Source organism: Solanum tuberosum, unplaced genomic scaffold (genome assembly GCF_000226075.1).
Source record: "Solanum tuberosum cultivar DM 1-3 516 R44 unplaced genomic scaffold, SolTub_3.0 scf00199, whole genome shotgun sequence".
NCBI classification, from domain to species: domain Eukaryota; kingdom Viridiplantae; phylum Streptophyta; class Magnoliopsida; order Solanales; family Solanaceae; genus Solanum; species Solanum tuberosum.
Window position 1 is genome coordinate 452,502 of NW_006239136.1, and position 26,140 is coordinate 478,641.

At 38.3% G+C, this 26,140-nt stretch overlaps 1 protein-coding gene across 4 annotated transcripts in view; it reads left to right on the forward strand.

The window, feature by feature from the left end:
* Positions 1 to 26,140, forward strand: part of LOC102597014 (uncharacterized) — a 69,108-nt gene that overhangs the window by 26,115 nt on the left and 16,853 nt on the right. For 3 of the 4 annotated variants that reach the window (XM_015312610.1, XM_015312609.1, XM_006355934.2), the window contains 3 exons: positions 14,402 to 14,450; positions 14,570 to 14,640; positions 19,944 to 20,063. In XM_015312610.1, the coding sequence (XP_015168096.1) occupies positions 14,402 to 14,450; positions 14,570 to 14,640; positions 19,944 to 20,063 (240 nt within the window). Of the gene's footprint in view, positions 1 to 14,401; positions 14,451 to 14,569; positions 14,645 to 19,943; positions 20,064 to 26,140 lie in introns of all 4 variants that reach the window. The other variant, XR_367965.2, reaches the window with a different exon arrangement.

Sequence of the window (26,140 nt, forward strand, 5' to 3'; positions counted from 1 at the left end):
ACTAAGCTATTCACCCAAAATCTTGGGCTGCATCTTACGTTCTATTCTAGCACGCTTTCATAGGATTGTGGCCCACTAAATGATTTTCAAGTTTACTGTATCTAGTTTACAAGAAAATCTGATCTATGGTATGCTAGTGTACTTGTAACAATAAAGAGCATACCATTGTGCAGTATTAATGTGGGATGTTTTTTGATACGCTCAAGATACACCTTTAGATGATGTAACACGGTTGTATGCAAATATAGTAACCTAGGGTTGAATCCTTTAAGGTATAGGGAGAAAACTTATTACTATTCGGACGAATACAAGATTAAGAGTCGATTTCTATTCCGTAAAGTTTACGAGATTTTGTATAACTAAAGTTAAAATTGCAGTAAGTAATAAGATTGTAAACTTATGATATGAAGATGCTAAGGTTGTGTCCCCACAATGAGAAACTTTGTTTGTCGATTTTCATGCAATTTTAGATATTCAGGTTCTAGATATGCTCTCAGTTCCACCCTTTGGAGTGGCCCAGTGGTTTGGGCTTGGGATTTCCATGTTGGAGGTCTCAAGTTCGAAACCCCTTTGCTAGCGAAAGCAAGGGGTTTGCCTTCTGGGTCAAGCTAGTCGCACCAGACTTACCTTGTGCGGGTTTCCTCTCCTGTGTGGTTTGCCTTCTAGGTCGAGCTCGTCGCACCAGACTTGCCTTATGCGAGTTATCTCTCCTGTGTGGTTTGCGAGCTATTGCATAAGAGTGAGTTTTTTTTACCCATATGCACTTAGTCCCTGCACCATCTCTCAATTTCTCCCAAGAGTTAAACGATTTATCTCCATATGATATTCTCACAACTATTTGAGTTATTTAAGTAAATGCGATCAATTAAGCCAAGTAAATCCTATTATCCCTAATGGAAATTTGTCAAACGAGGGTTAGCACCTCAAGTTAAAATGTAGAACTTCTTCTAACAAATCCTGATCGGCTTTCCCAAGCAAAACTAAGATATTATGGTGTATGTTAATGTTTGCAACCACCAACCAATTAATTAAGAATGAGAAAAAGTTTGATATCTTACAACCGTAATATCATAAAACACACAAAAATCTTATAAATTTTACAACCGTAGTGGGTTTCACAACCTCAGTAGATAGTTTGGCTACTCATACTGAAAGTAAAACAACAAGAGTATAAGTAAAAAGAATTTATAGACTTACTTCGAATATTAAAGCTTGAAAGAATAATGATGTTCTTCGTTCAAGAAACTAGAAAGAGAAAAACCTTGGAACTTGTCCAAAAACGTGCGACAAAAACTAAACTAAATTGTCAACTCTTTTCAAAAGAAACCTAAAATGTCTATTTATAGTTACCCACAAAGTTGGAATCCTAAAAATAAGAATCTGTTCTGCCGACATGAGCTGCGACCCAATCCACAACCGTTGATTGACTTGCGGCTCGTAGATTGTCTTTAAGCTAGCCGTCGATTGCCTTCTAGGGTGTATCTGGACTTGCGTCCTGAATTGCCTTTATGGACCGTATGCTCATCTATGAGTTCATCGATATTCTTCTTCGTACTTTGGCCAGCTTTGCACGGTCTCTTTTGCATCTTCTCTAAATCTTTTCACTATCTGCTTAATGGTCCGTGTTTTAGTCTGCAATTGTATATAGAACTGTCAACCACCCAATTCCTGACTGTTTACTATCTTTTCCTCCTTTTGGCCATTTTGTCTACAAAAATCTACAAAACAACATTTGAACATTAAAGTAAGTAAAAATGAGCATAACAAGTAATACTTTAAGTAAAAGACATAAGATGTGCTTTAATTTCAAGGTAGATCAACACCCACAACTTAAAGCCTTTTCTTGTCCTCAAGCAAGTGACAAGTGATTTTCTTTTTTTTTTCTTCCGCACCAGGTCATGTCTAATCATAACTGGTTCCCAACCTCCAACTTAGGCTTGAAGCCTCAATTATAGCTTTTCTTTTCACCCTTCACCCCCAACTTAGGCTTTTTACGCCTCATCTTTCACTTTCAGTGTCAAGTAGATACCTGTTTTCTACGCAGGATTATTTTCAAACAAGAGATATGGTTTTTCAGTTACAACTAGCCAATAAAAAGGTTTAAAAGCTCAAAACGGGAGACTAGGATATTAACATAATTTGGAAGGATCACATAGGCTAGTAACTTTTGTTCCAAACTTGTACTCTACTAAGCATATAACAATTTTTTCAATGTCACAAAAAGAGATACCAATGTCAATCTATGTAATTGAAGCTCATACAATTATTTTTATGAGGGGTCCATTTTTCAAACAAAATGAGTTTCATGCCTTGGGCAAATAAACTATCACCAGATTAGTCAAACTCTGTCTATTTTACTTGAATTAAGTAGATCTTATCCCCTTAAGAAAGTACCAAACAATCTATCATCGGGAAAAGTTGCCTCTATACTTAATTTAAACAAAAACAGTTGTCTTAGTTCAACATTAAAGTAAACTCCTTGGAAAGAACCATCGCTAAGAAAAATCAGGAGGTGGCTCGATTGAGACTAACACCTAATTTTGATATTGGCAAGCCTCGCGATTGACTAAAAGGCTTGTCATTTACTCTACTACTACTACTACTACTACTACTACTGTTCCACCCCAGCTAATAACATTGCATTTTCCCAATGCATCAAAAGAAGTAATAAGAGGGGTGACAACTTCCTATGTCGCTTTAAGCGCATTAGTCTGTATTCGGCATGTAGTATGTTGCTTTATGTGCTTAGCACTAATAGCGTGCATTGGCATTTTGGCAGCTATACTTGATCAACTGCAATGGAGTCCTATCAATTTCATCGGGACATCTATGTCCTCTAGGGCTGCTATTGCCATTTTTCCTGTTTGATGTCATGCCCTCGAGAATAGCAGTGATGCAATGAAGTTGAGCGAGTGCACCAATAGTGAACAAGCTCAAAGTCTCTGCGAGCTTGTTCGTTATCATATGTTTTGTGCACTCTACTGTGTTCATGAGCAACATGCAAATCCTTCCCTTCATAGTATGAGGAAAAGATATTGTGATCGCTTATCCTTAGTTTTGTTGCATTTCCATTCTGCATTCGGTCTTTTTATATTCATCTTTGCATCCTTGATTTGTTTCGCAGAGTTACCCTTGTTTATTTTCTGGACATTGGTTGCCAGCCTCCATTAGCAATATATTTTGGAGCCATTACCTATGACATTCACTGTTAGGGGTCGTTTGGTAGGGTATATAAGAATAATGCTAATAGAGTGTATTAGTAGTGCATGCATTAGTAATATTGAGATTATTTTTTATGCAGTGTTTGATTTGGCGTATTAAAAATAAAAATTGCAACTTCTATAACAAAGTTTTTGTTTACAAAAATCCCTCCACACTCTTTAGCATTGGGAAACGAGAAGTGTTTTGAGAGGGATATGAGGGGTTGTGTCATTAATCAATCTAATGCATGTGTTGAAACCCTTTTTGTTACTAATACATGAAATCCATGGTATTAGTAATACACACCTCAATACACAATAGAGCGTATAACTAATGCAAGCATTAGTTCTACATAGGCTCAAAAAGTGTACCAAGCAAGGTACTAATGATACACAAAACTAAAGCATGCATTGTTTTTTTCTAATACACTCTATCAAACGGCCCCTTAGTACTTGAGCAGTTTATTCAATGACAAAGAAGTATACCATAAGGTACACATTAAAGTTGCAATCTTCTCAGATTTTCTCAAGATTAGGGTGGTGCAACAATTCACAGACCGTGAATTGAATGTACAAACATATCTTCAACTAAGGAGGAAGTCAGTCAAGATTGTCTTATGTCAATTATTCTTCTGAAATTTCCTGCGAAGTGATTTACGGATCGTGAACGACATCACGACAATGAATGACTTTGTAGAGCAGAAGAACCCTAACATTAGTTCGTTGTAGTTGTTTATGTTGGGATCTATGACCCGTGAGTTACCCCATAGCCATAAATCCCTTCGCGGATTCAAGATCTCACCACACTTATCATATTTTCTATTTTTTATGACGGTGTCCATCAAGGAGAACGACTTTTATGGCCGTAGATAAAAAGTTGTCTTCTTCAACACACCCAACACACCCACAAGTGAAATCCGAGATTTGACAGACACAACTATTACCCACCACACCATTGTTAATCTGCCCTCAAGATTTGTCAAGATCCATGAAGACAAAGGGTTTTCACCCTTTCATAGTCGGGAATCCCTTGGGTTTGAGGACACATGGGGTTTCACCCTTCTCTTGGGTTTGAGAATACATGGGGTTTCACCCTTCTCTTGACACCATGGATGGTTGTAGACCATTACCAAGATGATTAACACCTTGGTTTTATACTTAAGATTAGGTTGGGCATCCCTTGGGTTTGAAGACTCGTGGGGTTTCACCCTTGTCTTGATGCCATGGATGGCTGTAGATCATTACCAAGAGGATTAGCACCTTGGTTTTATACTTAAGCATAGAGATTAGACCAAGATCTTACCTAGATCCTTGAGAACATGAGCAGATTTGGAGGTGGGGGTGGTGTGCATGCGGGATAGTGAAGAGAAATAGAGGGAGCATAATGGGGATTTAAGGAGAGAGTATATGAGTGTGTGTGTGTGTATGTTTAGATATAGAGGAGTGAAAGTGAAGTCACACCCTCAGTAGATGATTTAGCTACTCATTCTGAAAGTAAAACAAAAAGAAAATAAGTAAAAGGAATTCATAAACTTACTTTGAATATTTAAAGCTCAAAAGAATAATGGTGTTCTTTGTTCAAGAAGTTAGAAAGAGAAAAACCTTGGAACTTGTCCGAAAACGTGCAACAAAACCTAAAACTAAAATAAACTGTCAACTCTTTTTAAAAAAAAAAAACCTAATATGTCTATTTATAATGACCCACAAAGTTTTAATCCTAAAAATAACAAACTATTCCGCCATGTGATCTACGACTCAATCCATGACCGTCGATAGACTTGCGGCCCATGGATTGCCTTTAAAATAACCGTTGATTGCTTTCTAGACTTTCTAGACTCACAACGTGAATTGCCTCTATGGACAGTATTGTTATCTGTTATTCACAAGTTTTGTCATAGGTTCTCTTGACTGCTTGACACTTCTTCATTTACGGATGTACATCAGACATGCAGCCGTATTCTTCTTCGTACTTTGGTATTAGAATACATAAAAACGAACATAAGAATAGGTACAACCTTAAGTAAAAGACATAAGATGTGCTCTAACAAAACACATCACTTTTGCAGAAAGGATGCCACTTTTTAATTATGCTTGTTGAAGCACTGTATGTTTGTATCAATTGCCTTCGAAGTTCAAATTGTTATAGCTAGTACCATAATCATAAATTTGAAACACTAAGGATGTTTCTTTTGAGGGCATATATTGAATTGAATTTTCCCTTAGTAGATTCGTTTTTCAACGATTATGTTTTTATGCGTTTTTGTTGAATAAAATAATCAAGCTCTCCAATGTTCTAAGATGCATGATATAAGAAGATAATTTAGGGGCATTTAGAATGGAACGGATTTCAACCAATTTGCATGAAGAACAATATGCAATTTATTCGGAAGGAGGATGCAATGTTTTTGTACTTTTTGGTAAATGTTCAACGATGAAGGCAAATAACTTTGTTGTTGACCAAAGCAGATCTTATGAGACTTACTGTCAATGTGAAGAATATTGCACTCTCCTTATTATCTAATTGCTCTTTGCTGCTCAACCCCCATATCCGGAGCAGGTTCATATGGGCACCCAAGTTGCCTTCAGTTTCATGCCTTGAACCTGTGTGGTTATCCACTTTTTGTTCATCTCTTGACTTAGCTTCCCAATTATATATTAAATTAGATGGATTTTCCTTCCAAGAAAATGATGTTATACCCTTTCTTCATTTAGTGTTTCCTGAATGAGCACACACACTGTTTTGATCTACTCTTTTCATTAGTGGTACCTGAATGAACAAGCCATCTAGGTTGATATATTTTATTTTATAAGTACATCACCAGGGATTCTACAATAACATAACGCCATAAGTATTTAACCATTAAGCTATTATCCTTTTGAATTTGTGGCTTTTATTGAGTATCATGCCAATCCAGTTATTTCTAATTCAAAGTGTCACGACGCAACCCACTAGGCCATGCGGACACGTACTCTAACACCTAGATAGGAGAACCCTTTCACCCAATTTAAATTAGACCATGCGGAAAATAAATAAAAAATAATCTAGCACCCTACTTATATGTTGAAAAACTCTTAACTTGATTTAAACCAATGTTATTTGCAAAAGAAACACACTAACACTCCCCAAGGAACTAATCTAAACAAGTACAAGAGCTACTAATATGATACAATGTATAAAGGAAATAAGACATAGCTCCCACCAAAAGAAAAGAGGAGTAGAAGCTGTCGGAGATCACCATCGCCTTCACCTATGAAACATCATTGAATCCTACAGCCACGCTATGCCAAGTGACATAACAAAATTAGTATCAATACAAACATGTATAGTTAGGCATCATCGGTCGACTCGGACCTACCACATAATACAAAGTAGACATTCAGAAGGAAACGTGCAATATAATAGTTACAACTCCAAGCCTCTATCCACCTGCTTCTACCATCGTAGGTATAATGCTCATAAACTAATACACCTTTATCCCAATTTCGTACCTCCTTTTGCTGCTAACTTTACCATGAAACATTTGACCGTCTTACCATTCTAAGGCTCCCTAAGCCTACATGTTATACCACCCTAGGGCTTCCTAAGCCTACATGTTATACCACCCTAGGGCTTCCTAAGCCTACATGTTATACCACCCTAGGGCTTCCTAAGCCTACATGTTATACCACCCTAGGGCTTCCTAAGCCTACATGTTATACCACCCTAGGGCTTCCTAAGCCTACATGTTATACCACCCTAGGGCTTCCTAAGCCTACATGTTATACCACCCTAGGGCTTCCTAAGCCTACATGTTATACCACCCTAGGGCTTCCTAAGCCTACATGTTATACCACCCTAGGGCTTCCTAAGCCTACATGTTATACCACCCTAGGGCTTCCTAAGCCTACATGTTATACCACCCTAGGGCTTCCTAAGCCTACATGTTATACCACCCTAGGGCTTCCTAAGCCTACATGTTATACCACCCTAGGGCTTCCTAAGCCTACATGTTATACCACCCTAGGGCTTCCTAAGCCTACATGTTATACCACCCTAGGGCTTCCTAAGCCTACATGTTATACCACCCTAGGGCTTCCTAAGCCTACATGTTATACCACCCTAGGGCTTCCTAAGCTTACTTGTTATACCACCCCAAGGCTTCCCAAGCCTACCTGTTATACCACCCTAAGGCTTCCCAAGCCTACCTGTCATGCCACCCTAAGGCTTCCCAAGCCTACCTGTTATACCATCCTAATACCATCCTAAGGCTTTCCAAGCCTACCTGTTATACCACCCTAAGGCTTCCCAAGCCTACCTCTTATGGCACCCTCATATCAAATCATAACCTAATCCTTCTATCACATAGAGATTAGCGAATACAAACCACCACTAGGCACTAACTTTTTTAACCGACCTACTACTCTCCTTCAAGTTCTCGTGCTAACACCCTGGCCCTTTCACACCAATACCTGAAATGGGCATCCTAGACCTACTTGTCCCTCTTGACTTCAAACCCCAATATCAGATTTATTCTAATCACTGAATAACCATAGCCAATTTCAACACTTACACTATGCACCAGATCCTCAGTCATCAGCCTGACCTAGTAACCACAATTTCATAAAACAAATAACATACCATTATAATCACAAGTATAACATAGCCCAGACTCCCAATCGTTACCTTGAGCTAACATTCACGTGAAACATGTCCCACATGATCACATGCAACCTATACCTAAGTCTCACTTATTTTCCAAGTAACCAGGACCACTTTAGGATCCCTAAAACATTATCCACAATGTTTAACATGCAAACCTGGTCTCTAGAACCATCCCTACATTTAAACACAAATCTTGGGCACTCATGGACCAACATGCAACAATCACATTATGAAGAAGTAAATCCGGTTCTCCCATGGAGCCCACACCCTTACTGTTAGTTCACTGGCGTGGTACCCGAGCCAACCAGTGTTAGTAAATACTAGGCATGATATCTGAGTCAGCCATAAATGAATCATACTAGGTGTGGTATCCAAGCCAACCGAGCCAACATGCACCAATCAATCACACTTGAAACACAAGTAAATAAATAGGTTCATTGAATGAGATTATCAACATGGTGTCATTTCACATTTAACCTTTTAATCCCTTTACATGCATTGCACAAGTAATACTACGACGTACTAGGTATGCATACATACATATATTGGACAACACACAACCATCACCTATATATCAATAGCCCAACACTGAACCCCATTATGAGTACACATTTGTTCCCCGAGAAATACCTCTCTAGTCCCATGAATTTATACTCTTCCTGTTTATTTAGTTTCCCTTGATTACCACAAGTATCAGAAATGGCTAGTCCCATGAATTTATACTCTTCCTGTTTATTTAGTTTCTCTAGATTATCACAAGTCCCAGAAATGGCTATAACCTAGCAATTTCATAACACTTAACCTTACAATTACCACCAAACCACCTCAAGAAGAAAACTAAAGGTTAACAATCAAGAACTAGAGAACCACTCCCATAGTCATTATCTTTTTCCGCCTTAACAACTATAAACAACAACCTTTAACCATCCAGACTTCGTGCCCGGAGGCCTAGGCATGAAACCTCCCGTCAATCTACAAAATATCATGCAACTGGAAATAGGTCTAAATTACTCAATTAAGAAAATCTAACTTACCTAGGCGCCAAGCAATTGTTGTCGAAGTCTGATCGTGTACCTTGACTCTTTTTGTAAATTTTAGCTTGTTCTTGATTTAAAATAATAGTATAATACAAAATCAATCACAATTGACCTAAATATTTTCAGTTCATATCCAAATCTCAAACCCTAGGTCAACCTCATGAATTTTCCACCATACTAGAGTTTTTCCCACCCTTAATTCAGCTAAACCTATCAATTTCATGGTTACATTAGAGAATTGCGGTAAATAAATTGAGAACAAACATTCTTAAGATAGGGGGGCCTTGGTATAAAAAATCTGAAGAACCAAAGTAAAGCTTTGAAAATGAAGTGGTTATGGAGATATGCCCATAAGACACACTCTCTATGGAAAAAGGTGATTACAACAAAGTATGGAGAATTGGATGGGTCGATGACTGAAGAAGCAAACAATCCTTATGGTGTCACTGTTTGGAGATCTATCAGAAACTGGTGGACTATTTTACGTAACCACACTACCATTAGTGTAGGTAATGGTAATAAAACCATCTTCTGGAAAGATAGGTGGTTAGGTAATTGGAGTCTTGCAGAGAAGTTCCCTGATCTGTTTGATTTAGTTATCCATCAGGACAGAACAATAGCTGACATGTGGGAGCTCCAAGGCTGGGAATTAAATTTTAGAAGAAACTTGAATGATTGAGAAATTCCTAGACTGATTGAGTTCTTCAAAATCCTTGAAGCTTTTCAAGGTCTGAAGAATGGGGTGGACAGGCTATGGTGGAATGGGCAAAACAAAGGGGCATACAAAGTAAGTTCAGGGTACAACTTCTAAACTCGACAGTAGCACGGAACTCCATATGGCCATGGAAACAAACCTGGAGAACCAAAGCACCTTTGAAGATGGCATGTTTCTCATGGCTGCTAGCAAAAGAAGCTGTCTTGACACATGAAAACCTAAGAAAGAGGAACATTATCTTAGTCACGCACTGTTGTTTATGTGGTGAGGAAATTGAGACAGTGGGACATTTGTTTTTGCATTGTAGAATCACTGACCAACTATGGAAGATTTTCATTAATCTTAGAGGCATACAATGGACAATGCCAGCAAGATTGTTGACACTCTATCTAGTTGGGAAGAAGCTGGGAAGGGAGCAAAAAACAGGAGCTACTGGAGAACCATACCATCTTGTATATGGTGGACCATCTGGAAGGAGAGAAATGCTAGGTGTTTCGAAGACAGGAGTAGAACAGTACAGAAAATCAAAACAGATTGTATTTTTGCTTTTGTGTTTTTGGTGTACAAGGAACTCCCCAATAGATGCAGAAAATATCCTAGATGTGTTAGAATCATGCTAGGATTGGGAGTCCTTTGATATATTTCTATATTTTGACTTGTTGTAAAGGGGTTTAGCACTACCTAAGTGCTGAGTTATAATACTAATGTTACTTATTCAAAAAAAAAAAAACATTCTTAAGATAAGCCCAAGTTCTTACACCCTAAAATCCTCATAAACCAGGATTTTCCTCACCTTAGAATGAATTCAAATCATCCCAAAAAATACATTCTTAAGATAAGCCCAAGTTCTTACACCCTAAAATCCTCATAAACCATGATTTTCCTCACCTTAGAATGAATTCAAATCATCCCCTAGGGACATAATTATATTTTCTAAGGTCTAGAAATTGAAATACAAAAGTAGGGGATCAGATTGCTCACCTTTATGAAGATTCTTAATGAAAAGCTATTGAAATTTGCCTTAGGTTTCCTGATTTAAAGAAATAGAAACAGTTACCAATCTCAAATTTTTTTTGCCTTAGGTCGCTCTTTTTCTTCTCCAAAACGTTCTTGGGTGATAATGAGCGATTTTGCAGGTTTTCCCTACATTTACAACAATTTACCTCGCTATAACGGCCCAATCGGACCCCAACCCAGATCCAGCTATAGTGGCCCGAACCGACTACTTTTTTTTTGCCTGATTTCTTTTAGTACACTCGTAACAACAGGACATATTGTTATAATAAATACCAATTTACTCGTCGCTCATCCCTGAGCAATCAAGCAAGTAAAAGCTGGGCTAAGTAAAAAAAAGTAGTACCTGAATTCTCAAACAAATGAGGGTACTTGTCTTGCATGTTCTTCTTGGTTTCCCAGTTAGCTTCCTCAACCAGACGATGCTTCCATAAAACCTTTACCAATCTAATTTCCTCTGTTCTCAACTTTCGGATATCCGATAAAGCATATCAACTGACTCTTTCTGATACTATAGATCCTTGTCTAGCACTATGAAGTCCCACTTGATAATGTACTCCCATCCTCGTGGTACCTCTTATAGATGCATGGAAAACTAAATGGATTCTAGACTACTGGGCAGCATGGCTAACCTATATGCTACTGGCCTCATACTGTCAAGAACCTCAAATATAGACCAATATAACGAGGGCTAAGTTACCCTTCTTACCAAATCTCATCACCCCTTTCATTGGTAACACCTTCAATAAAATTTGTTCATCAGCCTGAAATGTCATGTCTCTCTTCAACCCAGGTCACCAATAGAGTTGCCTCAAATTTCGATAATAGAGTTATCTCATTGGAGAATTGTGGTAAATAAATCATGAACAAACATTCTTAAGATTATCCCAAGGTCTTTTTTTGAGAATTAGTACTGTTATATTCTTCAGCATTAAGAAATACTGGCCACCTCCAAAAAGTTACAAGGTAGTAAGGTTAAACTTTCAGGCTTTTTACAGAGCACCTTAGAAATCTATCATCTCATCTACTTCCTCTATACAATTTCCTTTACACCGAGAAAAAAGAGACACCAAACAGTTCCATTTCACATCATGAATGGACTTGATCTTGTCTTCAAAACATCTTCCATTCCTTTCCTTCCATACTGTCCTCCATATGCATGAGGGTATTATCCTCCACCATTTTTTCTGACTCTTGCTACCCTGTCTTCTCATCCAGCAGCTCATCAGATCTACAGTATGTTCAGGCATTGTCCATTCCGTCTTTGTAAGACTGAGGAACAGATTCCACAGTTGTGTGGTGAACTTGCAATGCAAAAAAAGATGGTTGTTTGTCTCTCTAGTTTCATTGCACAAAAAAATCTTGTCACTACTACTCTCCCCTTCTTTTGTAGAACTTCATGTGTAAGGCATGCTCTCCTCACCACTAACCGGGTGAAACATTTAATCTTGGTGGGAGCCATGCTTTTCAAGATGTTCTTCCAGATATTTGAGGATTCTCCTTGCGTCACACTGTTATCTTTCTTGTATATTTTATTCATAGAGAAAATGCCATCCCCTGATGTCTCCATCTCAATGTATCAGATTGAACAGCAGTGCCAGGGAAATTCTCCACTTCACACAAAAGAGTTGTCAACCTATCTCTCTCCCAGTCATATAGATGTCTTCTAAAATTAAGATTCCACCCTTGGTTTGACCAACTCTCAAAGATGGTTGCTTCAGGATTTCTACTAAATATCATGAGGTCAGGGAAAGCTATCTGCAAAGAGGCTTGCCCTATCCAAATCTCCTTCCAGAATCGGGTCTTTGTACCATTCCCAACCCTAATACTAGAATTGCCATGTAATTTTGGCCATAATGATCTGATTGTCCTCCAAACCCCCATCCCGTAAGTGGAGTTTACCTCATTGGAGTACCATGGACTAGATTGACCAAACTTGTGGGATATGACTTCCTTCCATAGAGTAGGGTCTTCTGCACTAAATCTCCATAGCCATTTCATCAGTAGACTGTTATTGTGGATTCTCAAGTTTCTGATACCAAGACCCCCTTGATCTTTACTTTGTTGCACCACCTTCCAGTTGACCAGATTGTAACACCCTTCTTCCTTGTTGCCTTTCCATAGGAAATCTCTTCTCAGTTTGTCTAGTCTCTTGATTACACATGCAGGTATAGGGAATAGAGACATCACATAGGTAGGAAAGAGTCTAACACTGAATTGATTGGTGTGACCCTTCCTCCTCGTGAAAGGTACTGCGCTTTCCATTTAGCCAACCTCTTCTCAGCTTTCTCTAGAATGCTGTCCCAGATGTCCACCTCCTCGTGTTTCCTGCCTGAAAGAATCCCTAGGTACACTGTGGGCAAAGAACCCACACCACACCCAAGAATGCTAGCAAAGGTCTGAATGTTAGACACTTCTTTGACAGGATAGATATTGCTCTTCCTCTAGTTCACTCATAAACCAGATACAACTTCAAACACTACTAGCAAGACTCTAATGTAGCAAACTTGTTCCACTTTAGGTTCACAAGATGAAACAGTATCATCTGCATATAATAAGTGGCAAATCTCCTGATCCCCTCTCCCACCTCCTCCTACGTTGAAACCCCTCAGCCAGTTTTTTTGTAGTGCTATTCTTATCATACTACTAAGACCTTACATGGCAAAAATGAACAGGAAGGGGGATAGAGGGTCCCTTTTCAGGATGAAAAAAACCAGTGGGTTCTCCATTTACCAGAATGGAGAACCTTACAGTTCTGATACAAAAGTCTATCCATTTCAACCATTTGTCTCCAAAACCCATCTGTTTGAGAGTGTTTAAAAGATAGCCCCAGTTAACGTGGTCATATGCTTTTTCAATGTCCAATTTGCACATCAGGCCAGCCACTTCCCCTCTAGATCTTTAGTCTACGCATTCACTTGCAATTAAAGCTTCATCAATAATTTGTCTCCCTTTTATAAAAACCATTTGGTGTTTGTTTACTAGACTGTCCATTACTCTCTTCATTATTTTTGTTAGAACTTTGGCAATTATCTTGTACACCCCAGAGATCAGACTAATAGGCCTAAAGTCTCTTAACTCTACTGCTCCTGCCTTCTTTGGAATAAGGGCCACAAAGGTGGCATTAAGACTCTTTTCAAACACATGGTGTTCATGAAAATATTACAATGTTCCCATGATATCCTCCTTGACAAGATTCCAAAATGCCTTAAAAAAATTCATTGTGAAGCCATATGGGCCTGGAGCCTTGTTAACTGCATAAGACGTGATGCTCTCCCACTTTTCCTCCTCCTCAAAACCCCTCTGTAACCACTCCTGATTTTCACCCTAAAATCCTCATAAACCCAGATTTTCCCCACCTTAGAATGAATTCAAATCATCCATAGGGCCATAATTATATTTTCTAAGACCTAGAAATCAAACTACAAAAGTAGAGGATCAGATTGCTGACCTTTATGAATATTTTTGATGAAAAACTGTTGAAATTTGCCCTAGGTCGCCTTTTTCTTCTCCAAAACGGTTTTTTTGGGGTTTTCCCTATATTTACAACAATTTACCCCGCTATAGTGACCCAATCAGACCCCCAATCCCTCTATACCGGTCCTGACCAACTACCTTTTTTTTCCACCTAATTTCTTTTTGTACACTCGTAACGACGGGACGGTCATTACAGAATGATGATCTTGTAATTGATCTTAGTTGTTTTCTATATGTTCTTAGTTTTGAGTGTTTGTATAATAATTTTTAATGCATATCATCTTGTAGATCTTGTACTAATTTTTGTTATTGTCAGGGGGAGCTTGTCAGGCTTTTTGCCAATGATCAAAACAATATAACATGTGGTAATTAGCTTTCACTGTCAGTATGTGATTCTGTTGTCCACTTTGAGTAATAACATTTTTCTCTTCTTGCTTCTTGTGTGCTCTTCAACTCCTTTTGATGAATGTTTTGGTATTTGCAGACACAGACATGCAGTCAGAGATAGATACCCATATTTCAGAAGGCCAGGCCACATTTAATGTTCTAATGCTTGTAGGTTGATTTTATGTAAATTTCTATTTGCTAATGGACATGAACTTACATGTTTTTTTCTATTTGTTCCAAATTTTCCTTTTACAAATTGTTACAGAATCATGCTCGGGAAATAACTTTGTGGGTTCCTGTACTTAAAAAAGGTTTTTGATAGATACCCAGGGGTGTGACCTAGTGGTCAATGAAGCAAGTTGAGAATCATGTGGTCTCTGGTTCAAATCCCAGTGGAGACAAAAACATTACTTAATTTCTTTCCATTCTTCCTAATCTTGGTGGACAGAGTTACTTGGTATCTGATGCTGGTGGGAGGAAGCAAGTATCTGGTGGAATTAGTCGAGGTGTGTGCAAGCTAACCCATACACCACAGTTATAAAAAAAGAAGAGGTTTTTGACAGACAAACAACAACAGCATCCCAGTATAGTGGGGAGGGTAGCATGTGGTTAAATTCGGTGCAAAGTGAAAAAGTCTACGCAGACCTTACCCTAGCTTAGTAGAGAACATACTAAGTTAATATTCTTTTTGATCAAAAGGTTAACAACATACCAAATTAGTAGAATAATGTACTTCATTAATTGTCAGCACCAAGAAAGTTGTCATGAAAATTAGGGGCGGATCTAGAGTTCTAATTATGGGTTCGGCATAACCGAATAGGTTTGGCCAAAATCCCGTGTTTGTGTTAAGAAATGCATTTAATATGTAAACATAATTTATCAAGAACCCAGTAAGATCCAGAACTCATAAACTCAAAATTTTCGATCCGCCCCCGATGAGAATGTACGTAAAAATTTACAAAAATCCTCTTTGTGGATATATAGGGAATTGATAAGGTCTTGTATCTGGTCCATATCACTTACAACCACTTGCTTACCATGAGAACAAAAACTGAGGGGGAGAAAATACTATAGCTGGTGCACTGGTTTTTCTTCACCATCAATGTGCTATTCTTCTCTTTCCATAACACCCACAGCATGCATAATGAATGGCACACCATAAGTTCTAGGTCATCATAGCTAAGCATGGAAGGCTGAATCAATGGTGCACAAATATTACTACACTTCCTTACGGAGTGGGACTGTGGAAGAGTATTAGGATGTTGTGGGACACATTTGATTGGAATGCCTACTTTGAATTGGGCAATGGTCTACTCCTAAAATTTTGGACAGACAAATGGCTTGGAAATAACACTCTTCAGGAGGATTTCCCAGATCTATTTAGAATTGCTCAAGATCCCAATTCTATTATTGCTGCTAATAGAGAAGGGATCAATTGGGATCTGAGATTTAGAAGGAATATGCACGATTGGGAAGTGAATGATCTGGTAGACCTTCTTGCTAGACTACAACACTGTCACATAATCTTCAGGCAGCTGATAAGCTCAAATAGGGACACCAGAAAGGAGTTTATACTGTCAAGGAAGGGTATCAACAGTTGTGCTCTAGAAACCCCGTGATAGATAACTAGCCCTGGAAACTCATTTGGAGGACCAAACCACCACCTAAGGTAGTTTATTTTACCTGGACATCTCTATATGAGGCATGTCTCACCCAAGACAACATAAAGAAAAGAAAAATTCAGTTCCCAAACAGATGCTATATGTGCAAAAAAGAGGCTGAAACCCCAGACACCTTCTTCATTGTGAGGTGGCCTCAAAATTATGGAGTATGTTTTTTTGTCTCTCTGGCATCAATTGGACCACATCCCTCACAGTTAAGGATGCATATGAGAGTTGGATCCTATGGAAAGTTGACAAAGCCATCAAGAAGATCTGGATTATGATACCTGGTTGTATTTTTGGTGTATTTGGTTAGAGAGGAACAAGAGATGTTTTGATGGAGAGTCAACTGCCTTAGGCATTTTGAAGACTAGGTGCATTGCAAATTTGTTTAGTTGGTCCAACTTGTATCCTGCTGTTAATGCAGAACAACTTCAGGATTTTACTAACTCATTAGTATTGGCTTAGATAGTTTGCATAGTTAGCCAGAGATTTTGTTGTAAGCTCAAATGCCATATCTTGTAAATCTTGCATCTTCTTGATGCTGTTATTAATACCACTTATCTTATCAAAAAAAATTCACCCTTATAAAACACGTGGACATCATCATCCAAATAGAAAATTCTCCTACTTATGTAAGCACAACAAAATTCCCGTCTAGATGCCATTGTGAATGATACATTCTACTCCAAATTAAGTTCTATCAATAAAGTACTCCAATGGGTATGACAAAGACAATACTCTCGTCTAGCTTTATTCTAGCAGTATTGGAGGACAATGAAGGGAGAGTTGATGGAAACTATTGCACTATTCCAAGAAACCAAGGAGATCGAGAAACCTTAATGGGTCCTTTATTACCATATACCGAATAAGGAAGGACCGACAAACATTAAGGAATATATAAGATAATCCCTAAGATGTTGGATGAGACAGTCTCCACCTCTCAAAACACGTTTGTGGAAGGAAAACACATTCTTGATGTGGATTTTGTGGCAAACGAAGTGGTGGATTCTTTAAAGAAGAAAGGTAAGTTGGGGATATTATGTAAGCTGGGTTTTAAGAAAATTTACGACCATGTAAATTGAGGTTTTCTTGATTTCTTTATGATGAAGATGAGTTTTTGGGACATGTGGAGGACATGGATCAATTGGTGCATTTCCATCGCTAGATTCTCTACTATGGTGAAATGGTAGTCCTTGCTGATACTTTAGTATCTCGAGGTGGTTTAAACATCGAGGCCCACTATCTCCATGCTTTTTTATTTTGCTGATTGAAGTCTTGAGTAAAATGATGGACAGGGTGGTTGTTGAAGGTCTTTTACAGGTTCCGCTGCCTCATTAAGAGGGTGTAGTATTGCGTCGATCACTTATCTTTTGTTTGTAGATGACACTTTGGTATTCTGTGATGCGAAGGCTTCTCATCTGTCATGCTTGAAGCAGACTCCTATGTGGTTCCAGATTAACTCTGGCGTCAAGATTAACCTCACGAAATTTGAAAGTATATCGGTAGGCATAGTTGATATTATTCAAGAGCTTGTATTGGTGTTTAATTTTATGGTAGGAACTTTACCTACAATCTATTTGGGTTTACCTTTGCATGCTTCAAACAAAGATCTTGTTGTGTGGAATCTAGTGATTGACAGAGTTCAGAAGAGGCTAGCAGGGTGGTGAAAGAGGTATCTGTTGAATGGAGGGAAATTAAGTGTAATAAAAAGTACCCTATCCAGCATACCTACCGTTTCATGTCACTATTGTAGGTTCCTGATAGCATGACATAAAGGTTGGAAAGTCTTCCACAGAACTTTTTATGGGATGTTAGGGAGGGAAGAAGAAAGTTTCAGTTGGTAAATTGAAAAGTTATTACTTCACCAAAGGAATGGGGTTGCAGTGTGTGGAGAACTTTCAGAAACCAATGGCAAGACTTTTGGAAAAATGTGGAGATTATTGTGGGAGATGGAAAAAAACTGATTTTTGGATCGATCACTAGATTGGGCAAAGTAATCTGAAGTCTATGTTTCCAATTCTTTATACTATAAGTCTCCAACAACATGACATGATCAACAAAATGTGGAGTCAACAAGGGTGGAATCTAATCTTTAGAAGAGCTCTCAATGACTGGGAAGTAGAGAGTTTCGTCACAATGCTTCAGATATTGGGAACTTTTGGTGGATGCATAGATTTTACTGTCAGGCTCAAGTGGAAACTAAACAGTAAAGGGGCCTTCTTAGTAAAATAAGTATACTGGTAGTTGAATCAAAGAGGTCCTGTGAATTGGCCGAAACAAGTCTGGAAAGTAAATATCCCTATGAAGGTGTCATTCTTTGTCTGGTTGGATTAGGAAAGCTTGCCTGACTCAAGATAAGCTACAAAGAAGAGCTCTTCAGATTTGTTCAGTAGGGATTAATTGTTCACTATCAAACCCAATTGCCAAAGTTACTAGGGAGGGAGGAATCTTCTTTTTCTCATTGCTCTATTGGGTCTCCAGGGTGCCTAGGAAGGTGCATTTCTTTGTGTGGTTAGCAACTATGGGAGCGATTTTGGCCGTAGAAAATCTAAGGAATCGGAGGATCACCTATATTAGTTGGTTCTTCATGGGCAGATGTTCAGGCGGAGATGTTAATCATCTCCTATTGCATTGTAAAGTGGCTACTCAATCGTGGTTTGTGGCCCTTAACTGATTGGAGTATAATTGTGATGCCGACACAGTGAAGGAGGCTTTTCAAAGTTGGGCTCTCAGATCGCGGAAGAGGAGTCCACGGGCATGGATTGTTTCTCCATTAGCCATTATGTTGGTTACAGGGATATAGAAAAATTGGAGATTTTTTGAAGGGGTTGAATAAGATATCATAAGATTGCAAAACAATCTTTTGTACCTAGCTTCTTTTTGGTGCACTCATGAAGTTCCTCTTTTGTATAGAAGATTGAGTTTCTTTCGCAGAGAACCATATTTTGGTGTAGGTTTTCTACTTTTTTTGGCTATACAACTTGCATATGGGGTATTATTGTATTATTTGCCTTGTAAAGATCAAATGTCTGGTATGTTTAAGGTAACAAGTTTCAAAAGTTTTATAGCCACACAAATGTTCCAGCATGTTTAATACTACTAGTTCAAAAGTCTTCATTTCTTTCTTAAATTCCGTACCGATTCAAACTATGTCATATAAATTGGAATGTAGGGAGCATTCGGTTCCGGAAGTGCATTAAGAAAACTTATTAACTTCTTCTCAGGCTTAACAAATCCCTTTAGCCAGATTGCACTCAGCAGGCAATTAAATGAGTCTCCTTCTCTTTTATTGCTCAAGTCCTTAAGAGTTATATTCAGACGGGCTATTCAAAATATTTATTGATGATATTACCTTTCCCTGGATAGGTGAAGAGATGTTCAATTTCACCTCTCTTATAGCCTCTCTCACAGTTACTTCAATTCTTTTTCTGGATAGCCTTGGGTACCACATATCCTTTCTGTCAAAGCTAGTGTTGTAGATATATCAACGGCTATTGGGGAAATATCTTTTAATCTACCTGGATAATAAGCCCAATCAAACAGAAGAGATTAGAGAAATGAGTACAAAGATGAGAAATTCATTGGTTATGCCTGAAGCTTGTTAGGTTTAACTCATTTAATATGTTTTGGACTTTTTTCATATACTTGAATTCATAAAATGTTTCGTTTGGATGGAATTCATGCATGTGTTGTTCAGTGTTTTATTTCGAGTCAACTATATTATTATTTGCTTAGATATCATGGTTGTCAATATGATGTGAGATTTCTCAGGACAATCTCTTCTATTTCTTTGGTTCTGCTTAACAGGTCGACTCTTCTGAGAACTGGGAACCAGTGACCATATTTTTGCGGCGATCAAGCTTCCAAGTAAAGGTTCATAGAACACAAGCTGTTGTTATAGTGGAAATTTTTTCCAAAGAATTGTTGGTATGTGCTTACCTTTGATGGATTAATTACTTAAAATCCGGATTATTTATTAATAGAATTTACTAATTGGTGCTCATCTAGCATATTTCCTACAAATATATGATAATGTGAAGATATGCAGCCATAGTCTTAAACACTACGGGGTCATTTGGTAGAGTGTATTAGAAAAAATAATGCATGCATTATCTTTGTGTATTATTAGTACTTGGTACTCTTTTTTAGCCTATGTATTAGTTATACTCTATTGTGTATTGAGGTGTGTATTACTAATACCATGGATTTCCATGTATTAGTAATACAGAGGTTTTAACACATGCATTAGATTGATTAATGACGTAACGCCCCTCAAATACCTCTCAAGGCATTTCTCATTCCCAAAGCTAAAGAGAGTGGATGGTATTTTTGTAAATAAATATTTTTTATACTAGTTATGCAACACATTTTATTTTTAATACACCAAATCACAATGCATAAGAAATAATCTCAGCATAACTAATGTAAGCATTACTAATACACTCAAATCAAAGTTATTCTTATACACCTTACCAAACGACCCCTACTTGAGATTATAAATATGGCTTCTAGAGAGATGCTCCTACTTTTCTCTAGAATCTAGGAAGAGGGAGAATATGTCTTTTGTGAAAGCTTTAGCATGGATAACTTGGACCTAGGAGGAAGATGCCAGCGCCAGAAAAGTATGAGGTTGGAAATGCTCCGGCGGCCTTGCCGTCACCAAAAAAGTCTCTGGGTAACGTCGAAAAAGGCCAGATGATGCCTTTTGTTCCAAAAATCAGTAACTTGGGACTTGCAATATCTCCAATTTTAACTTTTCTAAGGGGGAAGGGGCTGATTTTCATAATTCAACCACTCTTTAGTTGATTTTGGGTTCAACTATTGGCTCTAAGGATGTCCAGGGAGTTGGCGTGACACCGTTAGCCCTTCTTGAGGATGGCAGAAATTGGACTAGTTGGGTGCAAGAGAGATACTTCAAGTTCGGGGAATTTTCGGGGTGTGGTTTTTGAGGGAAATGAGAGTAGGGTTTTAGTGAGAAATATATGAGAAAAATATTATTGAATTGTGTATCGAAAATGTTATATTGAGACCCTATTTATAGACACTACATTGGTATCCTTTTCCAACTAGGATTCCTATTCCTATTCTTATTCTTATTCCTATTCATATTCCTATTTCTATTCTAAGTAGGAATGTATATACTTATTTCTATTCTAACACTCCTCCTCAAGCTGGTGCATACAAATCATATGTACCTAGCTTGTTACAGATGTAATTAATACGAGGTAATTAATACGAGGACCTGTGAGGGACACGGTGAAGATATCTGCAAGTTGATCACTTGACCTCACAAATTTCGTAACAATATCTCATGAGAGTATCTTTTCTCTAACAAAGTGACAATCAATCTTAATGTGCTTAGTCCTTTCATGAAACACTGGATTTGATGCGATATGAAGAGCTGCTTGATTATCACACACAAGTTCCATCTAATCAATTTTGCCAAATTTTAGTTCTCCTAGCAACTGTTTGATCCAAACTAGATCACAAAAAAAAGATTCAAACTAGCTCACAAGTTGCTACCGCCATTGCTCGATATTTTGATCTACACTAGATCGAGCAACAACATTCTATTTCTTACTCTTCCACGACACCAAATTACCTCCTACTAAAACACAATATTCGGATGTCGAACGTCTATCAGAGGGTGATCCTGCCAATTAGCGTCTGTATAACCAATTATATGCTCATGGCCTTGATCCTTAAAGAGTAGTCCTTTACCGGGAATTGACTTTATCTATCACAGAATACAAACAACTTCTTCCTAAAGGGGAAGTCATAAACTGACTTACAACACTCGCTGCAAAAGAGATGTTAGGCCTAGTCACTATAAGATAATTCAACTTTCCAACTAGCCGTCTATACCTTTCAGAATCACTAAGTGTCTCCCCTTGTCCCGGAAGGAGTTTAACATTCGGATCCATAGGAGTGTCAATAGGTCTACATCCCATCATTCCTGTCTCCTCAAGAAAAAAAAATAAAAAAAAATACCAATACCTCATCTAGACTGAGCAACCTCAATACCTGGAAAATACTTCAATTTGCCTAGGTCTTTAGTCTGGAAGTGCTTAAAGAGATGTTGGCTCAAATTGGTGATACCCTCTTGATCATTACCAATGATAACAATATCGTCAACATATACAACCAAATAGATACACCAATTTGGTGCAGGATGCTGATAAAACACAGAGTGATCAACTCCACTACGATTCATGCCAAATTACTGAATTACTGTGCTGAACTTCCCAAACCAAGTTCTAGGAGATTGTTTTTGACCATAGAGTGACCTAGGCAATCGACATACAAGGCTATAGACTCCCCTGAGCAACACAACCAAGTGGTTTTTCCATATAGACTTCTTCCTCAAGATCACTATGCAGAAAAGCATTCTTAATGTCCAACTGATGAAGAGGCCAATGACGAACGTCAACCATAGATAGAAAAAGACGGACATATGCTATTTTAGCCACAGGAGCAAAAAGTGTCACTATAATCTAGCCCAAATATTCGAGTATACCCTTTGGCAACATGACTAGCCTTAAGCCGATCAACTTGACCGTTTGGACCAATTTTGACTGCATAAACCCAACGACAACCAACAGTAGATTTACTACCTGCAGGAAGGGAGACGAGCTCCCAAGTACCACTCTTATGCAAAGTAGACATCTCATCAACCATAGCCTGCCTCCACCCAGAATCAGAAAGTGCTTCACGTGTGGTCTTCAGAATGGAAATAGAGGACAAGGATGATACAAAGGCATAATGGGGTGATGATAGACGATGATAACTCAAAAAGGTATTATGTGGGTTAGTATTTCGAGTGGATCGTATACCTTTTTGAAGTGCAAGCGGTTGGCTAGGAGGAGGCAAGTCCGCAGTAGGAGCATGGTCCGACGCATGACATGAATCATCTAGGACTAGGGCTGGACGTGGACAACGATGATAAGTTAGGAGTGGTGGCACTACAACTGTAGATGTAGAAGTAACCATAGAATCCTCAAAAGTTGGTACAAGTAAAACCTGGGGTATGGGTAAATCTGCATAGTAAGGCTGACTCAAAAAATGTAACATCAGCGGACATAAGGTATCAATGAAGATCATGTGAATAACTACGATACCCTTTTTGAACTTGAGAGTAACCAAGAAAGACACATTTGAGGGCATAAGGGGCTAATTTGCTTTTCCCTGGGCTAAAATATGAACAAAGCATGTGCTCCCAAAGACACGAAGAGGGATAGAATAAATATGTGACTGAGGAAACAATATGGAATGTGGAACCTTATTAAGAACTTCATCTCCCCAAAAACGCAGCGAAACATCGGATTCAAGGAAAAGAGTACGAGCTGTCTCAATAAGATGCCTATTTTTCCTTTCTGCTACACCGTTCTGTTGAGGGGTGTATGGACAAGTAGTCTGGGGAATAATGCCTTGGTGAGTCATAAACTCTTGAAATTGGGAGGATAAGTATTCTAAGGCATTATCACTACGAAGTACGAATAGAAAACACCAAATTGATTTTGTATTTCAGCAAAGAAACTTTTGAATATAGAAAATAACTCAGAACAATCTTTCATTAAGAAAACCCAAGTACATCTTAGAATAATCATCAATGAAACTAACAAAATAACGAAATCTCAAGGTGGAACTGATTCTACTAGGACCCCAAATATCAGAATAAACTAATGAAAAAATAGACTCTGAACGACCCTCAGTACTACGTGAAAATGTAGCACGAGTGTGTTTCCCAAGTTGACACGACACAATGTAATGTGGATAAACTAGACAAACTAGGCACCATCTTTTGTAGTTTGGATAGCCTCGAATGTCCCAAACGTTTGTGAATTAGATCTGGGGAATCTGTAACGGAGCATGCTGCTAAGGAATTTGAAGAGGTAAGATAGTAAAGGCCTTGTGATTCATGTCTTGTTCCAATCATTTGTCCTGTACTGCGGTCCTGCATGAGAAAAAAATCATCAAAAAAACTTGTGCTAGATTAAAAGGAGAACCAGGGACATAAAGAAGAGAGTCTAGGGTGATAGAAGATAGGGGTTTGGCTTTTCCAACCCCTTTTGGTTTTTGTTTGGATCCCATTGGCTAAAGTAATAGCAGAAGAGATTGTGAATAAACAATATCGGACAAAAGTGATTTATTACTAGAGATATGATCAGAAGCCCCTGAGTCCATGACCTATGATCCAAGAGTACTAGACTGTGACACACAAGGAAAAGAATTACCCACAACAGAAACATCTGGTTGTGCAACCCCGAAACTACTTGTGGAGACGTTTGCTTATTTGCACGATATCGAAGAAACTCATCATATTCTGTCTGAGCAATATGAGCATTATTGGTTGGTTGATTAGGTTGAGCACCATATGCTACTGGTGGAGATGTCTATTTACTTGCGCAATTTCGAAGGAACTCATTATATTCCCTTTTAGAACAATAGTATCATAACTGGGTGGTGGACCATGCAAAATATAACATGTCACAAGTGTGTCCACGTTTATGAAAATGACTACACTTGGATCGAGGTTTCCCAAAACGCCCTCCCCTCGCCGATTCTCCATAGACTGATATGTACTCTTTTCTATGGTTTGAGATGTGAGAATAGAGGAGTCAACAGTGGGTGATGAAACTACTTGAGACTGGGAGGTGCATCAAGACGAAGTAGATGAGAGAATAATTCATCGATTGTAGGAACTATAGGGCTAGCTAAAATCTGATCACGTACTGAATCTTGATCAGGAGCAAGTCCAACAAGAGTAAGAACTAGAAAAAATGTCTGTGTTCTTGTTATTTTTCCAATTCGTAGTGACTGGCATCGTGTCAAATTTCTCTATGACTGCATGTACTTGTCCCAAGTAAGTAGACATCAGATTCTTGTTTCTTTAAGTTGGTTAGCCGAGATATCACATCATAGAATCAAGATATGTCCTTAGTGTATAAAGCACGAGCTTTTTCCCAAACTGTATACACGCTTGGAATAGACGAAACAGGGGCATCAACTTGGAATCAATAGAATGCCATTGGAGACTACATAATTGAGCATCCATTTTCTCCCATTGTGCTTTGGCTTCTGCATCTTCCTCACTAGTCTTTGCCTTAACATCTACCACATATGTCTTGTTCGTTAAGTGATTTTGGACACCTTTACCCATGCACTACAACTCAAACGAGGAAGCCCAAGCTAAATAGTTTCAACTTCCCAATAAAAGTTCTGAAGTGATTATAGGGCTAGAACTTCCAATCCGCATATTTCTGGAACCAAAAACATCACTCAAAAGACATTATGCTAAATTTGTCTTGAAAACAACAAAAAAACACTTGATTATAGAGATTTGATTGTCGAAAAATTCAAATCTCGAAGCAAATTCGCCGGAATCTGCTTGGAAATAGCCAGAACCCTAATTTCGGCGATCAGATCTGGCCTAAAATGGTATGGGTTTGGTCGGAATGGCTGGACGACTCAACAGACAACAAATTTCTCAAAATTTTTAATCGGAACAGCCCTCACGCGCCGGCGCATGAGCCAGATCTCGTCGAAAACTACCACCTTCGATCGGCGCGTGAGGTAATATTTTCCGGTGATTCTGGCTGGGATTTGTTCGCGGGAGCTTTCCGAGCCTCGTGGTGGTGTTGGTTTTCGCACAACACCCACAGTAAGAAAAAAAAAAGAAAATCAGACCCAACAGCCACCGGAATTGACATAGACATACAATGACTTATTTGTTCTCACCTATGCTCTGATACCATGTGAGAAATATATGAGAAAAATATTATTGAATTGTGTATCTAAATTGTTACATTGAGACCCTATTTATAAACACTACATTGGAGTCCTATTCCAACTAGGATTCCTATTCCTATTCTTATTCCTATTCCTATTCCTATTCTTATTCCTATTCCTATTCCTATTCTTATTCCTATTCCTATTCCTATTCTTATTCCTATTCCTATTCCTATTCTTATTCCTATTCCTATTCCTATTCTTATTCCTATTCC